At 40.0% G+C, this 12,195-nt stretch overlaps 1 protein-coding gene across 1 annotated transcript in view; it reads right to left on the bottom strand.

Moving 5' to 3' along the window:
* Positions 1-386: 386 nt before the first annotated feature.
* LOC307064626 (DBIRD complex subunit ZNF326-like) overlaps positions 387-12,195 on the bottom strand; it is a gene marked incomplete at both ends in the record, with an annotated part of 49,741 nt that continues 37,932 nt past the window's right edge. Inside the window, 2 exon segments of the mRNA XM_079721280.1 lie at positions 387-512; positions 1,707-1,879. Coding sequence (XP_079577406.1) covers positions 387-512; positions 1,707-1,879 — 299 coding nt within the window.

The following is a 12,195-nucleotide window of genomic DNA, read 5'->3' as shown; positions in this document are numbered from 1 at the left end:
AGGATCTGTTTGTTCATTTAACAAATATTTATTGAGTATCTATATGTTCCAAGCAGTATTCTAGGTGCTTGGGATCTATCAGTAAACAAAACAAAGAACCCTGCACTCATGGAGATTACATTCTAGTAGAAGGATAGGAGAACAGACAACAAACATAATAGATAAACTACATAACTTGATAAAAAATGACAAATGCTGTGAGGGAAAAAGAAACAGTAGGGCAAGAAATATAAGTTCATGAAGCAGGAAAGAAGGACATTCTAAGGGGGAAAACAGTATGAACAAAAGGCCTGGAAGTGTAAGAGGAATGGCATAATCAAAGAATTGAAGATAGTGTGGAGTATAGAACAGTATCAAAGATACCCAGGGCAGACCTGGCCCCTGGCTCATCTCAACTTGACCATTGGCACTAAGCACCAGCTATCTGCACACTGCCCCCTCCTTTCTCCTGGAACTGAGGGAAGTTTTTCTTTTGCACTTATCCCCATGGACACATGTTCATGGACACATGCCTAGAAAAAGAGGAAGTACAAGTAGAAGAACTGAAAAAAATTGTTTTAATTTATTTAAAATTCTATAAGACATTGAGCTGAAAAGGCTTTTGTGCCTCTTCAGTAACAATCAAAAAAAAAAAAAAAACAAAGATCAAGCACTTATTCCATAGCAGGCATAGTGATGGTGTTACAGATACGGTAACGTGCAAGGCAGAGATGGTCCTTGTCTGTGTAACAAAGCAAAATGCAAAGGGAGAAGCAAGCCCCGCAGCTGTGCATGGGATCCAGCATGACGGGCACACAGAAGGGCAATGGTAGGACCCACCACTCAGGGCCCAGTGGTGACATCACCTGGTGACAGACAACACAGCACTAGAAACAGAAATGAGAAGCCTCTGTACCACCTGCTTCACAGGCAGACTAGACAGTAGATGGAGACTGAAAGGTAAAATGATTTAAAAAAAAAAAAAAGGAAAGTACTAGAGGGACTGCAATAGTGAGTCAGGTTAAAAACCAAAGAAATATAAGTTCTATTTGTGAATATGGCTTCATTTCCCACCCTTATCCCAGATCAACCTGACTCAAGAAAACCAGCCAACAGCAGCAACAAGGACTGTGGACTGTGCTTTTATAGACTGAAACTATAACAGCAAATGTATCTTGAAAGTGCTGCTGTGGTAGACGTAATATTTTTTCTTTAAATACAAACCATTGTCTTCAGAATAGAGTTAGCTCTCAGGCTAAAACTCTCCCTTACATATCTAACCCCAAGCCTTCCTCTGAAATAGCATCAGACCTTCACCAGTAAATAAGTTCTTGACTCATTTCCTTAAAAAAGTTGACAATCACCTTGGAGACATGCTCCCCCAAAGTAAAACTTTGGATTCATATGCTGTACCCAAAGACAGCAACTTAGGAAACAAATTATGTTCTCCAACTTTAAAAGGGGGATGGTTTCATTAACAAAAAAGATAAAGGAAAAAACAAACAAAAAATAAAAATCCTTTCAAATTACAGCCTGAATCGCCTTTGAAAAGTGAGACTCTGCTGCCCCCTGCCTTCCACTACAAAAAGTGCTGAGGAGAGAGTTGGAAATCACTAACTCGCTGAAGGACACTTTCTCTCACACACATGTGCACACACCCCAAAACTTAGGGGTTCCGAAAACATCCTCCATCAACTCAGCACCACTGTTATCTAAACACTGGTCACCTGCTCGCAGTAATAAGCAAGGTGAGGCCCCGCACGGTGGCCTCTCGCTGAGTGGATCCGGCTTGCAGCATCTGCCCCGTCTGTGCCTTTTCTGCCACAGTCCTCTGATTTCAGCTGTCGCGTCCATGCTGACCGAGAATCTCCTACCCTCACCAGCCATGCTTTACTCATACCTGGATATCCAACAAGGCTTTCAAACTCCAAATGACCAAAACCAGCAGCATTTCCCCCTCAAAAGCCAGCCAATAGGAGGATTTTTTCCAGTGAGCTTGATTTCTTTTAACAGCACTGTTATTCTCCGGTCACTGAAGTCAAAAAATTGCACACAATCTTTGATTTTTTTTCCTTTCCCTAGGCCCCGGCATCACATGAACTGCAACACTGTTCACACCTATGGCTTCCTCTCCACTATTAGCCTGGGTTAGGCCTTCTTTGGGCCCTTGCTATTTCCATCTGAAATATTCCACTAACCTTCCATCTGCAGTCTCCACCTCCTACCAGCTTTTCTTTACTCCAGTACGTCTTAAAACTGCTGATGGGGCTTCCCTGGTGGTGCAGTGGTTGAGAGTCTGCCTGCCGATGCAGGGGACATGGGTTCGTGCCCCGGTCCGGGAAGATCCCACATGCCGTGGAGCGGCTGGGCCCGTGAGCCATGGCCACTGAGCCTGCGCGTCCGGAGCCTGTGCTCCGCAACGGGAGAGGCCACGACAGTGAGAGGCCCGCGTACCGCAAAACAAAACAAAACAAAACAAAACACTGCTGACGGATTTTTCTTTCTGAAGTTCGGCTCAGCTCATGTCACTCTGCTGTTTCCCTCTTGCCTCAGAATAAACTGCAAATGCTTCACTCTGGCATTCAGGGCCCTCCATGATCTGCTACCACCCAATTCTGCTACCATATGCAAGCCCAAGACTGCAGCCATGTGCAGGCTCATGCTGTTCCCCAGAGACAGTCCATGATTTCCTCTGTGCCTTGCTCCTGATGATACCTCTTCCTTTAATGCTTTTTCTCCACCACTTCCACTATCCCCAGTTCTTTATGTCCAAATCATTTGCATCTTTCAAGTCCCAAGTCAAATGCCACTTCTTCCACAAAGCCTTCCTTAATTCCTTCAACTAGAACAAATCTTTGTCTGAAGTCCAATCACATCCTATCTGTTCCTTTCTTTCAGTTCAAGTGAGCAAATGTCTAATGAGTTCCTACTGTGTAAGGGAATATACCAGGTCTGGGCACATTGAGGGAAACACAAACAGACATGCTCACTATCCTTGTGTATCTTACAGTCTAATATTTATACTTTCCAACTTGTATTCTCATCCTGTGTATATGTTTCCTACTTGCCTGAAAAATTCATAAATGAGTATCAGTGTTTCAATCTCCTGGTCACTTTTTATGCCTCTATCACACATAGCACCAAGCCGAGTGTATTACATGTGTTTATTATTCAGTAAGTATTTGAATAAACCAATAAAAGTTTTGAGGGTACCTATATAGCTGAATTTTAGGGTCATTACTCACTTCCCAAGCTCAAGGAACTGATTAACTCTAACTTTGAAAGTCTAACAAATTCTATGAATTCCTGACTTCAAAAATTATTCAGCGGCATAGGGCCCTGAACCAAGATGGCAGAGTGGAAGGACGTGCTCTCACTCCCTCTTGCGAGAACACCAGAATCACAACTAACTGCTGAACAATCATCAATATGAACACACCATAACTCACCAAAAAAGATACCCCACATACAAAGACAAAGGAGAAGCCACAATGAGATGGTAGGAGGGGCACAATCACAATAAAATCAAATCCCATGACTGCTGGGTGGGTGACTCACAAACTGGAGAACACTTATACCACAGAAGTCCACCCACCAGAGTGAAGGTTCTGAGCCTCACGTCAAGCTTCCGAACCTGGAGGTCTGGCAATGGGAGGAGGATTTCCTAGAGAATCAGATTTTGAAGGCTAGTGGGATTTGATTGCAGGACTTCGACAGGACTAGGGGAAACAGAGACTTCACTCTTGGAGGGCACAGACAAAGTAGTGTGCGCATTGGGACCCAGGGAAAGGAGCAGTGACACCCATATAGACGGAACCATACCTACCTGCTAGTGTTGGAGGGTCTCCTGCAGAGGTGGGGGTTGGCTGTGGCTCACCTTGAGGACAAGGACACTGGCAGCAGAAGTTCTGGGAAGTACTCCTTGGCGTGAGCCCTCCCAGAGCCCAGGTAGGCTCCACTGTTGGGTTGCCTCAGGCCAAACAACCAACAGGAAGAGAACCCAGCCCCACCCATAAGCAGTGAAGTGGATTAAAGTTTTACTGAGCTCTGCCCCTCAGAGCAACAGCCAGCTCTACCCACCACCACTCCCTCCCATCAGGAAACTTACACAAGCCTATTAGATAGCCTCATCGCCAGAGGGCAGACAGCAGAAGCAAGAAGAACTACAATCCTGCAGTCTGTGGAAAAAAAACATTCACAGAAAGACAGACAAGATGAAAAGGCAGAGGGCTATGTACCAGATGAAAGAACAAGATAAAACCTCAGAAAAACAACTAAATGAAGTGGAGATAGGCAACCGTCCAGAAAAAGAATTCAGAATTATGATAGTGAAGATGCTCCAGGACCTCAGAAAAAGAATGGAGGCAAAGATTGAGAAGATGCAAGAAATCTTTAACAAACATCTAGAAGAATTAAAGAACAAACAAACAGAGATGAACAATAAAATAACTGAAATGAAAACTATACTAGAAGGAATCAATAGTAGAATAACTGAGGCAGAAGAACGGATAAGTGACCTGGAAGACAGAATGGTGTAATTCACTGCTGCGGAACAGAATAAAGAAAAAAGAATGAAAGGAAATGAAGACAGCCTAAGAAACCTCTGGGGCAACATTAAATGCAACAACATTCACATTATAGGGGTCCCAGAAGGAGAAGAGAGATAGAAAGGACCCGAGAAAATATTTGAAGAGATTATAGTCAAAAACTACCCTAACATGGGAAAGGAAATAGCCACCCAAGTCCAGGAAGCGTAGAGAGTCCCATACAGGATAAACCCAAGGAGAAACACGCTGAGACATATAGTAATCAAACTGGCAAAAATTAAAGACAAAGAAAAATTATTGAAAGCAGCAAGGGGAAAATGACAAATAACATACAAGGGAACTCCCATAAGGTTAACAGCTGATTTCTCAGCAGAAAGTCTACAAGCCAGAAGGGAGTGGCATGATATACTTAAAGTGATGAAAGGGAAGAACCTACAACCAAGATTACTCTACCTGGCAAGGATCTCATTCAGATTCAAGGAGAAATCAAAAGCTTTACACACAAGCAAAAGCTACGAGAATTCAGCACCACCAAACCAGCTCTACAACAAATGCTAAAGGAACTTCTGTAAGTCGGAAACACAAGAGAAGAAAAGGACCTACAAAAACCAACCCAAAACAATTAAGAAAATGGTCATAGGAACGTACATATTGATAATTACCTTAAACGTGAATGGATTAAATGTTCCAACCAAAAGACTTGCTGAATGGGTACAAAAACAAGACCCATATATATGCTGTCTACAAGAGACCCACTTCAGACCTAGAGACACATACAGACTGAAAGTGATGGGAGGGAAAAAGATAGTCCATGCTAATGGAAATCAAAAGAAAGCTGGAGTAGCAATTCTCATATCAGATAAAATAGACTTTAAAATAAAGAATATTACAAGAGACAAGGAAGGACACTACATGATGATCAAGGGATCAATCCAAGAAGAAGATATAACAATTATAAATATATATGCACCCAACATAGGAGCACCTCAATACACAAGGCAACTGCTAATCACTATAAAAGAGGAAATCGACAGTAACACAATAATAGTGGGGGACTTTAACACCTCACTTACACCCTTGGACAGATCATCCAAAATGAAAATAAATAAGGAAACATAAGCTGTAAATGACACAATAGACCAGATAGATTTCATTGATATTTATAGGACATTCCATCCAAAAACAGCAGATTACACTTTCTTCTCAAGTGCACATGGAACATTCTCCAAGATAGATCACATCTTGGGTCACAAATCAAGCCTCAGTAAATTTAAGAAAATTGAAATCGTATCAAGCACCATTTCTGACCACAACGCTATGAGATTAGAAATGAATTACAGGGAAAAGAACACAAAAAACACAAACACATGGAGGCTAAACAATACGTTACTAAATAAGCAAGAGGTCACTGAAGAAATCAAAGAGGAAATAAAAAAATACCTAGAGACAAATGACAATGAAAACACGATGATCCAAAACCTATGGGATGCAGCAAAAGCAGTTCTAAGAGGGAAGTTTATAGCTATACAAGCCTACCTCAAGAAACAACAAAAATCTCAAATAAACAATCTAACTTTACACCTAAAGGAACTAGAGAAAAAACAACAAACAAAACCCAAAGTTAGCAGAAGGAAAGACATCATAAAGATCAGAGCAGAAATAAATGAAATAGAAACAAAGAAAACAATAGCAAAGATCAATAAAACTAAAAGCTGGTTCTTTAAGAAGAAAAACATAATTGATAAACCATTAGCCAGACTCATCAAGAAAAAGAGGGAGAGGATTCAAATCAATAAAATTAGAAATGAAAAAGGAGAAGTTACAACAGACACCACAGAAATACAAAGCATCCTAAGAGACTACTACAAGCAACTCTATGCCAATAAAATGGACAACCTGGAAGAAATGAACAAATTCTTAGAAAGGTATAACCTTCCAAGACTGAAACTGAACAGGAAGAAATAAATAGAAAATATGAACAGACCAATCACAAGTAATGAAATTGAAACTGTGATTAAAAATCTTCCAACAAACAAAAGTCCAGGACCAGATGGCTTCACAGGTGAATTCTATCAAACATTTAGAGAAGAGCTAACACCCATCCTTCTCAAACTCTTCCAAAAAATTGCGGAGGAAGGAACACTCCCAAACTCATTCTATGAGGCCACCATCACCCTGATACCAAAACCAGAAAAAAGATACCACAAAAAAAGAAAATTACAGACCAAAATCACTCATGAATATAGATGGAAAAATCAACAAAATACTAGCAAACAGAATCCAACGACACATTAAAAGCACCATACACCATGATCAAGTGGGATTTATCCCAGGGATGCAAGGATTCTGCAATATACAAGCAAGGATTCTTCAATATATCTTCAATGATCATCTCAATAGATGCAGAAAAAGCTTTTGACAAAGTTCAACACTCTCCAGAAAGTGCGCATAGAGGGAACCTACCTCAACACAATAAAGGCCATATATGACAAACCCACAGCAAACATCATTCTCAGTGGTGCAAAACTGAGACCATTGCCTCTAAGATCAGGAACAAGGCAAGGATGTCCACTCTCACCACTATTATTCAACATAGTTTTGGAAGTCCTAGACATGGCAATCAAAGAAGAAAAAGAAATAAAAGGAATACAAATTGGAAAAGCAGAAGTAAAACTGTCACTGTTTGCAGACATGATACTATACACAGAGAATCCTAAAGGTGCCACCAGGAAACTACTAGAGCTAATCAATGAACTTAGTAAAGTTGCAGGATACAAAATTAATGCACAGAAATATCTTGCATTCCTATACATTAATGATGTGAAATCTGAAAGCGAAATTAAGGAAACACTGCCATTTACCATTGTGACAAGAAGAATAAAATGCCTAGGAATAAACCTACCTAGGGAGACAAAAGACCTGTATGCAGAAAACTATAAGACACTGATGAAAGAAATTAAAGATGATACCAACAGATGGAGAGATATACCATGTTCTTGGATTGGAAGAATCAATATTGTGAAAATGACTATACTACCCAAAGCAATCTACAGATTCAATGCAATCCCTATCAAATTACCAATGGCATTTTTTATGGAACTAGAACAAAAAATCTTAAAATTTGTATGGAGACACAAAAGACCCTGAATAGCCAAAGCAGGCTTGAGGGAAAAAAACAGAGCTGGAGGAATCAGACTCCCTGACTTCAGACTATACTACAAAGCTACAGTAATCAAGACAATTGGTATGGCACAAAAACAGAAACATAGATCAATGGAACAAGATAGAAAGCCCAGAGATAAACCCACGCACCTATGGTCAACTAATCTATGACAAAGGAGGCAAGGATATACAATGGAGAAAAGACAGTGTCTTCAATATGTGGTGCTGGGAAAACTGGACAGCTACATGTAAAAGAATGAAATTAGAACACTCCCTAACACCATACACAAAAATAAACTCAAAATGGATTAGAGACCTAAATGTAAGACTGGACACTATAAAACACTTAGAGGAAAACACAGGAAGAACACTCTTTGACATAAATCACACCAAGATCTTTTTTGATCCACTTCTTAGAGTAATGGAAATAAAAACAAAAATAAACAAATGGGACCTAATGAAACTTCAAAGCTTTTGCACAGCAAAGGAAACCATAAACAAGACGAAAAGACAACCTTCAGAATGGGAGAAAATATTTGCCAATGAATCAATGGACATAGGATTAATCTCCAAAATATATAAACAGCTCTTGCAGCTCAATATTAAAAAAAAAAAAAACCCAATCCAAAAATAGGCAGAAGACCTAAATAGACACTTCTCCAAAGAAGACATACAGATGGCCAAGAAGCACATGAAAAGCTGCTCAATATCACTAATTATTAGAGAAATGCAAATCAAAACTACAATGAGGTATCACCTCACACCAGTTAGAATGGGCATCATCAGAAAATCTACAAACAGCAAATGCTGGAGAGGGTGTGGAGAAAAGGGAGCCCTCTTGCACTGTTGGTGGGAATGTAAATTCTTACAGCCACTATGGAGGTTCCTTAAAAAACTAAAAATACAATTACCATATAATCTAGCAATCCCACTAACTGGGTATATACCCTGAGAAAATCATAATTCAAAAAGACACATGCACCCCAGTGTTCATTGCAGCAGTATTTACAATAGCCAGGTAATGGAAGCAACCTAAATGCCCATTGACAGACGAATGGATAAATAAGATGTGGTACATATATACAATGGAATATTACTCAGCCATAAAAAAGAACGAAATTGGGTCATTTGTAGAGATGTGGGTGGATCTAGAGACTTTCATACAGAGGAAGTCAGTCAGAAAGAGAAAAACAAATATCATATATTAACGCATATATGTGGAACCTAGAATAATGGTACAGATGAACCAGTTTTCAGGGCAGAAATAGAGACACAGATGTAGAGAACAAACATATGGACACCAAGGGGGTAAGCGACAGGGGGGTGGTGGTGGCTGTGTGATGAATTTGGCGATTGGGATTGACATGTATACACTGATGTGTATAAAATTGATGACTAATAAGAACCTTCTGTTTAAAAACATTTTTTAATAAAATTCAAAAAGAAGAAACAAATTAACATATCTACATATTAAATTGGTAAGATAACTATATAGAAAGGAAAAAATTTAATCCAACTAACTTTTGGTTAGTATTTGGACTGTACATCCTCAGTGAGACATATTCTAAAAATAAGAACTGTAAAGGAATTTTGACTTTTTCTAATAGTATTGTTTTGGTAGTGGTATGGGTACAGCAATTTCAAAATTATTTGCATATGTTATGGCAATGAGCCTACGAGTAAATTTATTGATGTTGTTGAGATCCAGGGAGGTTAAGAACGTATTTGAGAGAATCATTGTGGAGGGATGAGATACAAATAAAGAATGGGAAAGGAGAGGAAGAATCCTGTAATATTGGATTGGAATTAAAGGTGCTAATACATGATTTTTTTAAGCATTCACTTTTCTCCAACCTTATTGAGATATAACTGATATGAAACCACACATATATGAAGTATGCAATTTGTTCAGTTTTGACAAATGTACGTGCAAATAAAACCATCACTACAATAAAGATGACAAACATTTCCATCAAAAACTAAACAAAACAAAACAAAAAATATTATTCGGCAATTAAACCGTACTCATGACAAAGTTAAGGACACAAACTTTGGTATCAGAGAGAACTAGGCATGAATTACAGCTCTTTTATTTACCAGCTGTGTGTACTGGGGTTTGATGGGTTTGGGGGAATTAATTAACCACTCTGAGCCCCTCTGTTGTCCTGATCTGAGTTTGGATGAGAGTTAAATAACAATAAATGCAAGGCAACTAACACAATCCCTGGTGTGTCAATGTTCGACCAATTGAGGCTATTACTATTGTTACTTATTTATAACTACTATTTTCCTCTGAATCGTAGCATATCAAAACCCTTCCCCAGAGCTTGCTAGAAAACTGACTCAGTGGTCTTTGCCAGCTGTCTTCTTCCTTGCCATCTTCCACTATAAGCAGCTGGAGATGACCAAGTGATAAGTTCTGGCCAAAGAGACATAAGCAGAAGTCTGCTGGAGAATTTCCAGGAAAATATTTGCTTTCCCAATAATGGAGATGGATATGTCTGAAGACTGCCTTCCCTGCCATCCTTTCTTCCTGTTTTCAATGTATACATTACCTGGAGCTGCCATTGTGTCTTGAGATGATGAGGGAAAGGCCAGAAGGATCGACAGACAACATGGAGCAGCTGAACCAATGTCAGTAGTTGTCTGACTCCAGATTTCTTATGTGAGAAAAGTAAACCCTATTTATTTAAGCCAACATAAGTCAGTTTTTGTTGCTTGCAGTAAAGACACGATCAAAACGGATTCAACCACCAAAATTACTTTATGGTGTGTGTAAGAGAACATTATAAAAAAGTAAATTAAGGCTTCCCTGGTGGCGTAGTGGTTGAGAGTCCGCCTGCCGATGCAGGGGACACGGGTTCGTGCCCCGGTCCGGGAAGATTCCACATGCCACGGAGCGGCTGGGCCCGTGAGCCATGGCCGCTGAGCCTGCGCGTCCGGAGCCTGTGCTCCGCAATGGGAGAGGCCACAACAGTGAGAGGCCCACGTACTGCAAAAAAAAAAAAAAAAAAAAAGTCACTTGCCCAAAAAAGTAAATTAATAATAGCTCTGTTCTTCAAAGACTCTTCAAAGCATAAACGTCAAATATTTTATCAAAACTCTTTTTAGGCGTTTTCTACCTTAAAGCCTAAGAGGGGCTCAAATTAAACTAAGAATCATCCTGAAACAAACTAATCCGGAGGGGAAAAGCAAGAAGGACCCATTAAGAAAATAATTGTCGGGGAAGATTTCAGTGTGATTATCACTTAGATATGTCTCCTGCTCTAGTCTATTGGTTCTATGTCTAAAGAGAGAACTGTGAGAGAAAATTGAAGGATGTGTGTGATCGTTTGGGTTACCATTCAGCAAATACTCAATCCCACCCACCTCCCACTGCAGGTGGTATATTTCCCCACCCTTTGACTTTGGTCTTGGCCATGTGTCTTGCTTTTTCAAAGATGTTTGAGAATATGACAAAAGCAGAAGCTTGAAATACACTAACATGATTGGGTTTCCCTTTTTGCACATCTCCTTTTCATCATGAATGGACTCAGGTGGCCATCGACCCAAGGAAAATGAGAGATACTTGGAACAGACTGGATCAAATCTGCAGCTTGAAGCCAAACCTAGCCCAGCCCAACCAATATTATACCTATACCATACCAATCCCAGGCAAACTGCAGACACATGACAAAAACAAAATACAAAACAAAACAAAATATGTATATCGCTGCACACCACTGAGTTTGGGGGACATTACTTAGCGTTATTATAAAAATGACCGTAACAAACTATACCTCCAAAAACTCTGTAAGACATAGATGTTCAAGTTTCCCAGCTTTGGATCTCTTTAATAAAGTGGTTTTCAACCGGAGGTGATTTTGCCCCCAGGTAGATATTTGGCAATGTCTAGGGATATTTTTGCTTGTCTTAAATTGGGGAGGGGTGGCATCCAGTGGGTGGAGTCCAGGGATGCTGCTAAACATCCTACAATGCAGGACAACCCCACAACAAAGAATTATTCTGTCCAAAATGTCAGTAGTGCTGAAGTTGAGAAACTTGTCCTAATAAAATAAGATGCTAATATAACATATTCTTTCCCTTTTTGACACACACCTCGGCTCAGCCATAAGAACTCCTGTGTGTGTGTGGCAGCACTGACTGCTTAACTAGTTATGTCAATAAGTACTTACTGAGTGCCTGCCCGCATTCCAGGTGCCAAGGATCCAGTGCTGAATTAAAAGAAAAAATTCCTGTTCTCATGGGGCTTACACTCTAGTGAAGGAGACAGGTGATGAACAAATAAATAAAATGATTCTAGATCTAGTGAGTAGTAAAAGGGTAAAGGGATAGACAATGACTACATGGGAAGTCCTCTGAGAAAGTTGTGGTTTAACCTCGCTGGATGAGGAAAGAGACCCAGTCATGCCATGGCTTGGGCAAAGAGCATTCTGGGCAGAGAAAATACTAAACACAATGGCCAGGAGACAGGAGCAAAGTGTGATATGTCAGAGGAGCAGAAAGA

The sequence above is a fragment of the Hyperoodon ampullatus genome, assembly GCF_949752795.1.
Source record: "Hyperoodon ampullatus genome assembly, chromosome: 2".
Classification (NCBI taxonomy): Eukaryota; Metazoa; Chordata; class Mammalia; order Artiodactyla; family Ziphiidae; genus Hyperoodon; species Hyperoodon ampullatus.
The sequence above is the reverse complement of the archived record's forward strand: the minus strand, read 5'-3'. Positions and strand labels throughout refer to the sequence as shown.